Source organism: Acanthisitta chloris, unplaced genomic scaffold (genome assembly GCF_000695815.1).
Source record: "Acanthisitta chloris isolate BGI_N310 unplaced genomic scaffold, ASM69581v1 scaffold10554, whole genome shotgun sequence".
NCBI lineage: Eukaryota > Metazoa > Chordata > Aves > Passeriformes > Acanthisittidae > Acanthisitta > Acanthisitta chloris.
In genome coordinates, this window is record NW_008670991.1 from 1 (window position 1) to 13430 (window position 13430).

Genomic DNA, 13430 nt, shown 5'->3' on the forward strand with positions numbered 1-13430 from the left:
CTGTTAAGCGATGGAGCGCAATTTCTAAGAACACATACAATCTTACCTTTGGAATCTTATGATTTCAAGCACAACAGCAAATGGGGTTAGAAAAGATTATCTGATCACTGAACATTAAACTCCTGTGGGTGGTGTCTTGGGAGAGATTTGTTTCATTGAGCTGCCTGTGCTCCATTATAAATAGCAGAGCCATTTCAACAAGGCCAGGTGTATCTAGTGACCTGAATAAAAGTTTGAGGCAACTCTCCTGAGTCACACACCTCCATGCACCAAAATTGGAATGACTGTACCTATTGACTGTTTTGACCAGCTTTAGAAACAGTAGGAGACAAGGAGCGTATTCGACTTCCAGCAAAGAGCTTGCATTCATGGTAGTCCTCAGCCAAGCATGAGGTCCTGCTCTTGCACAGAAGTACAGGAAAAGAGGATGTTCCCTCAGTATCTCGAAATAGCAAACAGCCTTGTGTCTCTGTGTATACAAAAAGGGTAGAAAACCGGGAGCATAGAGCTTCCTACTTGTCATGTTGCTGTTGTCAAAGATGTTCGGGGCATGGAAATGCCTTCTGTATATAATAGATGGTCTTAGGTCACTTAAGGGCCTAGGTGAAATCGCTTTGTTTTGCTTACATTGTTGGGACTAGCTTATCACAGACATTTAAGTACTTAAATCCCATTCATACCAACAGCAATTAGGAACCCACCTGTCTCCCAAGGTCTAGAGTTTAATTTCTTTTTCAGTGCAACATAAGCACTTAAGAGGAGCATACACAGGTCTCTGCCTTAACTGTAACACTTCAGGAGAACCCTTATCTTCGACTGTTCCCATTTCTGGCTGCACTTAATGGAGACAAGTAGCTGAACTTAGGATATTTATGTCAGCACACTTCTTTAGAAACTCACATTTGGTGGCATTTGGAATCGTATATGTGCAAGTCACTTCAAGATGCTTCTTTACATAATCCATGCTCTCTGAGCATCCTTGAAAGCAGTGGACATTTACCTCTTAGAACAGTACTCTGACCCCTGAAGGATACTTTATGCTGGGTCTTCAGTAGGCTTGATCAGACAGTCATCTGGGAGTGTACTGCAGAAAGAATATTTATGGCATGTATTCAGCAATATTTATTAATTCAGGCTACTGCTGAGTAAAGCCTATAAGTGGCTGCAGCTCTCAGCATCAGTGAAGCTGGGTCACTTTATAGCAGCTCAGAGTGCAGCCTTTGGGTATTACTGCACTATTATCACAGGCTGCTCTTGGCAAGTGACCATTTTCTTTTGCCTTTTGGTCTAGACATTACAGTAGTGGAAACTGTCTTAATTTTAAGGAGCTCATTTTTCCACAGCAGATTTGGACATAGCGTGCATTTGACATGAAACAGGACTGCTAAAGCTATAGTTTGCAGTCCTAGAAACACAAGTGCATAGCATGACAAGAATTGTATATTTTTTTTCTCTATAGGGATGAGGCCAGTTCTCACCTTTCTATTTTTGTGTTTGTTTTAAAAACAATTTGTTCACAGTCAGAGCAGATTAGCCTGCCCGGAAAAGGAAGAGTAAGAAGAATGGGTTTACTCTACAGGAATGCAGTGAGCACCTCAGAAGCCATTTCTTAAGCAGCTCTCACCTATAGCAAGGTTGAAAATTTTAGCAATAGCAATACTGTGAATCATTTGGTGGCAGTGAATTTTAGAAAATGCTAAAGGATCCTAGGAGTAAATCTCAGTAGTTCCAGTGAATATCCTGCTTAGTTGCAGACAGAGAGATGAAGATACCAGCCATGAAAATTCAGTGATTCTCTAAGGAAATTTTTGATCTAAAGGGTTAAGTACTAACCAACCAGAAGGATTCACTCTGTTTAACATACAGCTTGCAGTAGGTAGGGTCATGAATGCCCTTGTCCTGTGGACTTTATGTGCAGTTAAAATGCTTAGGGTAATAAACCAATTTTTACTGCTATAGGAGGGCCTAGTTTACAAGCAGATATCTTCTTTTGTTTTCTCTCTCTCTGCTTATACTGCTTTATCTTGTTCACAACCCAGAAACTGCACAAACCAGTCTCTCACACGATCAGTTAAAGTTGCGTTTCAGTCTGAGATTCAGCATAGTAACTATAGCTGGTTAAAATGCACCTGCACATTCATCATCTTCCTTCTCCAGGGGTATGCTTACCCAGAAAATGTCAGCTTGCCAAAACTGAGCTGTTCTGGGAGGCTTGTTGATTTTTGGCCACTGCTCTGTAGAATGGAGATGACCTTGACTGGACCTGACAAGCATCCTCTGCCAGCCAGGCTTGGCTCCCTTGGAAGTCTGTCTGATTCATGGGCAGCATGTTACCTGTCCTCCAACCAGCCTGCTGAGGGCTGGTAGGAGCCTGGAAATATGAGTTACCAAGCTTGTTTTTCTTCAGTAAGCTGGACTCAAGCATCCCAACTTGTAGCTGCTGTGTAGTGTCCCAGATGCTGACACTAAAGTAACAGGGAATGATGACTTTCTCTTCTATTGAAAAATTTTTGAGAGACTTGGGGGAAGAAGAGCATGTCCCATTTCATCTAAGTTCTAGATTAAAAAAAAATCAATTAAAAAAATCATACTCTTCAAAGGTGAAGACATCAGACCAATAAGTTGGTGACAGTACTGAGGTCCTATGTCTACACAGCTATGGTTTCTTGACAATTGAGTTGTAATTGTTTCTCCTGAGCTGCACAAAGAAGGGTTAAATTTGGAAAGGAGGTTGTGTGGTTGGTTTTTTTAAGGAAACTTTGTCTGAGAGATGACTGCTTACAAATGCCAGAAAGTGGAAAATTGTGAACTCAAAACACACATTTTGAGATTCTTTCTTTCCACCTTTTTTTTTTTTTTTTTTTGCTTTTCCCGCCTTCTGCTCTGCTTCTTCAATTCTTAAGCATTCAACATCCGATCTCCTTTCATTAAGTTTTTAATTGCTTGCCTGAGGGAAGGAGGTTAGTTTTCCATCTGCTTCTTGATTTTGATGTACTCTGGTTTAATCACGGTGAGATCATATTTACTCTAAGGCTATTGTTTTTTTTTTTTCTTTCTCCCTGTTGATGTAACAAAAGGCACACAGCCCTCAGACACATTTGAAAAGGCCTTTTAAAGTCATGGAACTAGATCACACCCTTCCTTGGGTGGGGGGAAAGGAAACGGGTTACGAGGGTGAAACATACAGAAAACTTAGTGAGTTAGGTGTGGTGGAATTTCCCAAAATATTAATAGTTCTTGAAGGTAAGTCAGGGGATGTGGTTTGCATTCCCAGGAAGAGTAAATAAAATGGTATTTTGGCACTTCCCTAAAGCCCCAGGAACTCAGAGGGCAGGGGAGTAAGATCAGGGTACGTCATCAGTGCCTTGCTACACTATAAATATTACTGTCACAAACTGTATGGGACTCTGTGATAGCACCACAACAGGGTGGGTGGTCTGACAACACAGAAGTGGTGTGCATTAATCTCAGGGGTGTTCCCCAGGGCTGAGGGAAACAGCATTACCTCAGCTATGCCCTTTTCTAGCATAGCTGTGACCCACTGCGTCTCGCTGCACAGACGCCAAACAGAGGGTTGCTATGTAGTAAAAGGGAGTTGCCACTTCTGTTAAACTCCCTGTGTGCTCACCAAGCAAGGTGGTTTTGTGCAATTCAGATGGTGTTTGTGATACAATGCATCCCGCCTTCACTGCATCAGAAACAGAAGGGGTAGATTAACTCCTTATTTAACATCTGTGATAGTATATTTCTGTGATTACCTTTGTAATGCCTCACATCCCCTCTAGCTGAAATAAAATAAAACCCAACAAGCCAAAAACCAAAACTCAGTCAAGAGACAAAAGAGTATCATACAAACAAACAAACAAACCCTGTCTTATTTTCCTTCTTGCCAATGTGGAAATATTATTTTGTTGCTCTTAATAGATACAGAACCAGAAAACTGTATTTTCAACTCACTTGTCCATTTTGAAATGTCAGGCACAGCAATAAGATGATACACTCAGTGCAGAATAATGAAGTATTTTATTCACACAGGCCAAAGCTTCAGTTAGGATTTTTGCTCTAACCCCCATTTTTCACATTTTTCTTTTGTTTACTTCCCCCCCCCCCCTTTCTAGCCTCCTAATTCCTTCTTTCAGAGTCACACATTTGGATTCTGTCCCAGATTGCAGGTTCACTGCTGTGCCTCAGTTTTGCAAACTGCTTTGCCAACTGCCTACAAAAAATATGGATACACAAATATCTCCTATTTACTTAAAATGGAGCAGCTATACTGAAATTAGAAACGTTCTTCATCCAGAAAGCCTCCAGTCTCACATGTTTACATCACATTTGAATCCCCGTCTTGGGTGAACTGGTGGACCACATCAGCATCTTGAGCAGGAGTGTGAATGCCTAGGCCCTAGTCTTGCTGCCTGCCTGCCCCACCCTGCTTGGTGGAGCATTGTGCCTGCAAAAACTGGCAGTGAATATTCCAGAGCATGATAGCCATAGTGCCTACTTTGGCTTATCCAAGTGTGATCTAGTAAGGAGCAGACATTCCCATTTTTTATCTTTAACTTTCTGTGTAACTAGTCACACTGCCTAAAAAAAGCCCAGCCAGAGCAAACTCTTGAAATTCAGGCCTCTCAGGCCAGACAGAGGGGCTGGGACAGCTCAGTGGAACACTGAAATAAGATGCTTGCCTTTCTGCCCTGCAGGCTGAAGCTTTTCCATATCACAACCTCCAGCCAGCTTGGCATACTGTAGCATGACTGACAGCCTCTGTTCCAGAGATGCATAGGACCAGAGTGCAAGGATACTTAGGGTGGATGAAGATCTGTCCTCCTTAGAGCACTGCTCAGGCTGTTAGCTCATAACTCTCTCATTAACTGTAAAGCCAGCCTTCCAAATCTGTGTATTGGAAAACTGTCCTAATTTCCATCCAACAGGATTTGTAGTTATTTGGGCTAGCAACACTTGACCAGAGAAGTATCTTCACTAAACCAAAATTTAAGGGTCTTGGTGGAAAAAAGCAAGAGAGTGCCTGAGAAGTGGAACCTGCACTTTGCCTGTAGGAGTGAACCAAAACATTACTATGCTGAGCACTTGCAACCAAGCTCTCTCTTTTGTCATTAGCTGTGAGCCAAGGAAGCTCACAGTTCCCAGAGCTAGTGGGCAGACCTGCAGTCTGACCTGGATGCTAAGGGCCTTTCCGAGTGCTCCTGCCGAAGCTGCGACACCTTGGGAGTGCAGCGAGCTCTTTCATACATGCTGTGGTAGCACTTCCTGCCTTCTCTCTTTTTGAGATCAAAAGCAAATATCTGCACACAGCTCGTTGCTGGCAGTAAGTTGTTCCAGGTCTGCACATGTGTGGGGACTGTTACAGCCAACCAGTGCCATTTTATAGTCCATTCCCTATGGCACTGCCCACAGGGACATGTCTAAGAACATGACAGTGCAGCTTTGTGTGTACCAGATACTGCCTTTGCTGTTCGTACTGCCTTCTTCCAGGTTTGAGGAGACCAGCAAAAGGCATTTTTCAAGGCTGATTGTCTTACTCAGTGACCTCTGTCAATTTCTATTAAGTAGCCTTCGGGAAAAGTTGTTTGTTATAGATAGACCTATTACCTGCTGTGCCTCAATAGTTGCTTTCCTTGCCAACAGAGCACAATAAATGCTTTATTTCAGGGGAAGTGACAGTGAGAAATAGAAAAGGAGATGGGAGCTGTAAAGCACCGATGTTAAACTGTCCCGTGACTCTGGCACTGAAGCCCTTCTGTCAGAAGGGGCAACAAAGCACAAATTTCCCTCTCTTCTACCAGTACTACTTGTAGTCAAACCACTTCTCTCAGAACAAAACTCACTCTTTACTGGGTTTTCAGATTGGTTTTTCGGTCTCACAGGCAAATCATTACTGCTGGGCCTACTGCAGCCATACAAGGGTATGTAAATGCTTAGGGTTACTTTGGAACGGCCGTGATTAATTTTAAAGAAAACTAAAAGACAGAGGAATCTATAAAAGATTTTATGTGATGAATAATTAAAGGTGATCCAAACAAAATGAAGCTAATGGTTTGTTCACAGACCCTCCTTGGGGCTGTCTCCTCCCACCTTTCCTTCCTTTGTTCCTCCCTTCCTTCTCCAAGCTAGCTAAACATAGAAGAGAAGCTGTTTGTCATTTTAAGAAACAGTTTGTCCAATAATAGAAAAAAGGGGTCCCACCCTTTTTCAGTGAAGAGCAGAGGCAATTTCCCTAGTTCTGTTTGCACATGAACTCTACACATAGGAAGCAATATTTAAAAACAAGACAAAGCAGAACATGCCTCACCAGCCAAGCGCAGAGCAGGGATCAGTATCCTTATATTCACCTCTGAGGGAAGCGACAGAAATTCTTTGAGCTTATGGTTGGTTGAACCTCTTCCTCGAGCGTTCATTCATTGTGGAGCTGGCTGAGGAGTCAAGTCAGCAGCTCTGCACTAGGAGCTTGGCACTGTGACACTCAGCCCTTAAAAGAGTCCATTGTATTTAATCTCAGAGCATAGAAATTATTATTCCTGTTTGCTTCCATGGCTGTGGGCACCTCACACACTCTTGTTACCCACGTCACTGGGTGTGTTTACTCTAACAGAAATAGTAGATGTTTCCACCACTCTCTTTAACTCTTGCCTCTTTCCTGTCACTCAGCCTCATCAACAAATCACCTCTTCACCCTCCAAACTACAAATTCCAGAATTCTATCAATTCCAGTCACTGCAGGGAAGGCCAACAAAAACAGATGATGTTCTTCAAAGTATTTTCATGTATCTTTATTCAGCTGCAGACATGTTAACCATCAATTGCAACAGGCTAAGGAGAGAGTAGACACCTTTGACTGTTGTATAATAGGCCCCATTTATGTATCTGAATTTGGCCTGTAATTCCTTCAGCACCTGAGAAGAAAAATAGATTATGGATTCTTTTTTTAAAAAAAGGTTTTGGGTTTTGCAAATAGAACAGCTGACAATTTTCAGGGCAGCATGTTTTGCTCTCAGTCAGGTTTCACTAGGACATGCATCCTGGATGCAAAAGAAAGAAAAATCTAAGGTGTGCAGAAAATACCCATTGTGCCTTTCCAGGGTTTATCTTGTAACTGGCAATAAAGGAAAACTCAGAAGTTTCAAATCCCAGGTTCACTTTACGTAGAGCTTGAAAGCTTTACTTTTGTCTCAGCCAATGTGGAAAGTAGGGACCACAGGTCCTGCATTTAATCTAAAGAGTATCCTTTTCAGTTTCAGTTCTTTTAGACAGAGTTTCTGACACAAGGCATCAGTAAAGTCTGCTGAGCCTTTTCGTGCAGCATGTTCCAACTAAAATCCCCAGGCAGCAGTCATTAGGGTCAGCCTTCCTTTCACTTTGACCTGCTGACAACTGAGATAAGCACTTTATTTAACAGAAGACTGAAAAACTTCCATTTTTCAGTGATTTTACAGAAGATGATTTCTATTACACTCACGAGTCCAAGGTTAAGAGGAATTTAAGCTTCTTGAGAACAAATGTGGGCTTTTTGTTTTGCCTGTACAGAGTATTAACACAGTGGGGGCCTGACCTTGGCTTCAACTTCGACATCCCAGTATTGCTAGCAAGGCATGAGGATACAAAAGCTGAACTGAATCTTTCCAGTCAGCCATTAGTTGTAGAGAAGCACTCATTAATTGAAGCATGGCTGCTGTAAGACAGAGGGCTCAGGAGAATGGAGCTGTGTAGAGACCACAAGTACCTCCGGATTTTGGAGTGGGCACTGCTGCACCTATCATGTAGTTAATTCAACTGGGCCGAAGGAGGACAACAGAGACTTCCATCCTTAATCTTAGTAAAAGAAGGTGGTAGCTGCCAGTATGTTAATTTTATGAAGTACAGCTGATTTCTATGACAAACCCAATTTTTTTCCCTATCTAGGATCAGATCATTTCTTCCCTGCCTCTACGGAACTTGAATTTGTAGCTCTGAATCTGTTGCCCTCCATTTTTTTCTTTGTATTAGAAATATAAAGGGACTTCTGTGCAACTTGCCAGTAGTGAAAACAAGCTTCAAGACAATTTTTCACTGCCCTTTCTCTATGGACAATTTGTTTAGGAAATGGCCAAGGTTTTTTTAGCACTTAGTAATACAAAAAGGTCACTGCTGTGTCTTTGTCTTCTCATCAGATCTTAGTGCCTATTTGGTTTGTGTTTCACAGACAGATGAGTGACAATCCATGCCTCTTCAGAGCAAGTCCAATTAATTCCATATAACCCTCCCCAGTCTCTGAGCTGAGATCAATTGAGATATGGGCTATGATGCCCACAGAAGCCAAAAATGATTAAAATCTGTCAAATTCATAGTGATAAACCCACAACTGTTGAGGGATGCCTTTGATCAGAACTTCTTTCTGTGTGTGTAAAAGTAGAGGGTACCATCTTCATCACCACAGCAGGTTAAAGGTACCACTGTGGTTTTCAAAAGCTTTCCTGATGACCTTCTGTGGTGACAGTTTCATTTTTTCAAGGCTGACTCTGCTGACTAATGAAAGTGACTGTGACGTTTCTGAAGTTCCTATTAAGCAATCCTGTGAAAGAAGAATGAAGTCAGGGAAATGCTCAAAACACAGGTTTGCTTAGCAGGAACAGTGCCTGTGCTGCTGGCACCAAGCAACAGGCTTAGTGTTTCTGGTCCCAGAGCTTATTTGCTTATTTGGAGGAATATTTTGCGTCCTTCAGTGTTCCATCAGTGACTAGTGCTGGTGGCATGGTTCTGGGCTATTTAAAAGGCCTTGGGGAAGTTGCTGTGAAACAAGTGGCAACCAATTAGTATAATTCACATTCTGGTGCCTGAGTTAACACTGACAATGAGAATCTGAAGCTGTTTGCAGCAAAGAAGTTCTTGAAGCACATCCAGAAAGTATTAACATGCTGTGTGCCAGGTGGTGAGAAGGTCACTGGGACAGAGATAATGAGCAACTTGAAAAAAAATTCACATGGGAACTTTTATCTGCTCTAATTCTACCACCATTCCAGCTTTGTTCTGAGAATTGCTTTGCTGTAGAAGCTAATCAAGCTTTTCAAATACCTTTAATCACCAAAGTATAGAAGAATAAGCATTTATCATTGATTTAGCATGCTTGTTTTGTGCCCCCCCTTCCTTCACCAGCTGTAATCTTTCTCCTTTAAACAACAACTCTGTGAAAGCCTTCTTTAAATTGCACAGGCTCAGCTAATCATGTTAGTAGATTTGCCCTGTGAAACTCTAGAAAGAAATGTAAAAAGACAAGAGATTAACTTGAATATTCAGTCTAGGCCCAGGGGTTTTTCTTTTCTGAGCTCCATGAACTCAGCTGAGAAGCCAGGTCAACACAGCAAGAGCATAGATGTAGTGTTAAAGAAGAGACCACTGGCTTAGACCATGCTTAAATAATAGTTTTACAGTCCTGCCAAGGCATGGACAAAAATCACTCCATGCTTTATCTGTATTCTCATTTCTTAGTGTTGTTGACTGATGAGCTGAGTAGCTGTACATCAGAGAGAATGGTGGACCCCACTGCTGCTGTTTACATGGGAGTTCAAAATGGCAATCCTGCTTTTCCAAGCCAAAGCTTAATTTATACTGACCTCAGTAATGATGCTGATGAAAGGCAAAGCCAGTGTTTCTCATACATTTGAAAGCTGATCCCCCATTCAGAGGAGAGGAAAATGATCTCATGCACCCCATTTCAACACTACATGTCTTGGGAAAAGCATGTTCACCTACCTTTTATGTGACATCTGAGCTTACCCTTTCTTCATCCACCAGTCAGCCTTGTATGCAACCTCCTGGCTGTATGCTGCACTTAAGAAAGTTGAACTGAGCAAGGTCAAATGGAAGTCTGCTGTCTTGATGAAGCACAGAGATGATAGGAAAACCTCAGTATGTGTCAATGGGGAAGCATATAACAAGGGAGGGATAAAATAAGTTCGGGTATGTCCAAGAAGAAGGATAAATATGACAGATAAAAACACTAAACTGTATTTGACACTATCCCTTTAATAGAGAAAAGATAAATCTTCCAAGCAGCTGCATATCCTTTTTGGTGGATTAGCACCATTTCAGTTTGTGTACTGCATCCAAGTATTTCAGCTTGAACACTCCAGATCCATGGCTCCGTTTATTTTTTCAAGTGCTTACAATTAGTTTATATCCATCTCTGCTGACTACCTTCACTGAAAATCAGGCAGTCATGGAGCAATTGTTTCCATCACGTTTGGAAATATCACCAGAGCCAAGAAATTAAATTTTCATGGCCTTTGTGAGGGGTCCAGGAATGTTAGTACAGACAGCCTGCCTACTTTCCATTGAATACCTTGGCCAGTTATTCAGAACTGGATGTGCCATACAGGCCTGCAAAGAAAGAGGGAAGGGTGCTGGTTCCATCCATGAGAAGAGGTGATATTTTTTAGTAACACATCACAGAATACAATATCAAGTAAGATCTGGCTTAAAACTTGTTAGCAGAGGTACTGCTGGTGGCATAGCCATAACACAACAGAGGTCAGGCAAGCTGCAAAGCCTGCCTGAAACACCAGGCAAATGCTTCAGGGTGGACCTGCATGAAGTTCCTGGTATTAATGATACTGCTGTGCTTGACATAATCAAGCAAACTACGTATAAGTATGCTTAAACCGTGTTGACACAGATTAAAGACATTCCTTGGCTGCCCTTTGATGACTTCCCCATGGCACAGGCATGACTCCACTTGAGGTCAACTGGGCACATTATTTTTTAAATGATGTTCTCCTGAAGATCTTTCTGCAAAGTGGGATTCAGGGGAAGAGGTTGTTTGGTTTGGGTGATGGTGGTTTTGAGGCAGTGAGAGGAGGAAGGGTTTTACCTATTAAGCTAGTGCTATGTCACTAAGCTACATGACAACATGAGCATCATAGTTCAAAACCAGTTTGGATTTTAAGACAGTTTTTCTCAGCAGGTGGTCTACAGATCCCTGACTTTAAGGAGCCTGCAGGTGGTAGCTAAGAAAAGCCAGCCCACTCTGTTTACACTAATGGGATCTGCACCTCCAGTGGAAGGTCTTTTGGGACCCTGCGAATGTAAAAATGTCTGGAAAAAAACTGCTCTGGATTATGTCCCTGAGAGTGTAAATATAAAAATGTCTGGAAAAAAGCTGCTCTGGATTATGTCCCTGAGAGTGTTAGTCAAGTTTTATTTAAAATAGCAGCTAGCTAGCTGTAACAGTACACAGAGCGTGTTTACAGGGAAATCAGTGTGAAGAGATGAAGGTACAAGCCCTCATTCACAGTAAGAACATCTCAATGCCAGGAGCAGAACTCTCCTGACTTCCTGTCTGTTCAGGTGACTAGGCCATATAAAGAGCTTTTATCTGACCTACTATTACTGGAAAATTTCTCATTAGCAGTGTTGCTAATGCATAATCCTCTCATTTCTCCAATTTGGGACAGAGGAATCCTGGGCTGCATTATTTTTCTATGTTATTTTGATTTCCTGCACACTTCTTTTTCAAATTCAGTTCTTACTTATCGCCTAGAATGTGCTTGAAGATCTAGAAAAATTCTAGCTCGTTTGTTCATTTGCTTTTCTTGCCCTTCTTTCTCCACAGAATCTTATGGCAAGAGCCCTTTACGATAACGTCCCCGAATGCGCAGAAGAGTTGGCCTTCCGCAAAGGAGACATTTTGACAGTGATAGAACAGAACACTGAAGGTCTTGAAGGATGGTGGCTCTGCTCCTTACATGGCCGGCAAGGCATTGTCCCAGGCAACCGTGTGAAACTCCTGATAGGTCCAGTGGTACAGGACAGTCCATCTGGCCAGGAGATGTCCAGTTCAGGATTGATGAATCAGTCTTTCAACCAGCAAAAGATCTACCAAGTGCCAAGCTCACATGCCTCAGCACGGGACCCTGTCTACCAAGTGCCACCTTCCTATCAGAATCAGGGAATTTACCAAATACCCACGGGACATGGTCTAGTGGGACAAGATACTTACCAGGTGCCACCCTCCATGCAGAGATGTACTGATGGTCCAGCTCTGATTAACAAGGTGCGTGCATTTGCTTTCATGTCATAGCTCCAAAGCAGCTCACTTGTCCTGACCACTGGTGAAGTGGTTAATGCCTAGTGCCAGCCGGTGGACGTGGGATATAGAAAGGATGAATATATTTATGAAAACTATGTAAAGTTACAGCAATAACTAATTATTCTTAATTAAATTAATCAGTCAACTTAATTGCAAGGGAGATACATGGTAGAGCATTTTGGAGCTGCTGCTAAAGGTGAGGGGAAGTATGTGATCTCATGCTCTCACAGGCTCCCCAGGGAGGCGTAAGCACATCCAGCCTATGGCACTCTTGCATTATGTGTTCAAAAGAGAGCTGCTGCAGCAAGATTAACTCTCCCACATATTAATGAATGGTTACATCATCTGCCCAAGTAATTTTTGTTTAATTAAAAATTATGTACTGCCTTGCTGGAGAAGTCCCAGTGGATCTGAACTACTAAGAGGAACCAATGATTGATGAGACAAGGGCTGTACTTGTAAGAATAAGGGAACAAGAGGAGGATGATAATGAGGGATGTTTTAATACTGAACGTAAGCCTTATAAGAGTGCACTTGTTATTTATCTACATCTAATTTTCTTGATTGAAAGTGGGGGCTGCAACAGGTCCATGATGCAGCCATTACTGCAGCAGTTGAGAGTGCCTGTGGCTCCAGTGAGAGCCATTGCCTTATGTGGGTCCTCCCTTATTCCTGCTTTTCCTTTTGGGCTCTACCTATCTCCTGCCACTCCCTCATCTTACCTTCATAGGATACCTGCCAGGTACCCTGATGACTGAAAAGGATTAAGAAAGATACCTGGGGAAGGAAGGAGATTGTCCAGGCCTTCCAGACCCCTTATTACAAAGCCAAAAAGAAGTTCTTTCAGTCTCTCTATTCCCTGTTCAACACCTCCAGCTCTCCTTTCTTTTAGAGCTTAAAGCATTGTATTTATATCCAACTTCTGTGAGCAGATGATGTCTTTGTCTTGCCAATCTAAATTAGGAGATGAAAGTTTAAACTGGTCAAGAACTTCCTGGCTGTCTGTTTCACGTTTTTCCCCCAGCTCACATGCAACTCAGCCTTTTTCTTATCAGGCCTTTGGAAGACATCTTGTACTGCTTTTATTTCCTTGTTATAATTTCATTTTTCCTGATAAGAATAAATGAATTTATTTTCTTCTGAGCAAGAGAGAAAAATCTGTGAAACCATTCCAAGTCAAGTTATAAAGATGTTTGCTTGCTCTGCTTTTCCACAATTGTGCTTTGTAGGCTGTGCAGGAGCATAAAATGAGAAAATTGCACTTGCTGCACAGGTAGAGATAGGAGCTTTGTTGGATCAATTAGTGAGTTTTCTTGAGAAATCTCACATCTTTTCTCTCCTTTTCTTCTTT

General features: G+C 42.1%; 1 protein-coding gene across 1 annotated transcript in view; it reads left to right on the plus strand.

Moving 5' to 3' along the window:
• Positions 1 to 11606: 11606 nt before the first annotated feature.
• NEDD9 (neural precursor cell expressed, developmentally down-regulated 9) overlaps positions 11607 to 13430 on the plus strand; it is a 21625-nt gene continuing 19801 nt past the window's right edge. The window contains exon 1 of the mRNA XM_009073913.1: positions 11607 to 12043. Coding sequence (XP_009072161.1) covers positions 11609 to 12043 — 435 coding nt within the window. The 5' untranslated portion in view covers positions 11607 to 11608. The remainder of the gene's footprint in view (positions 12044 to 13430) is intronic.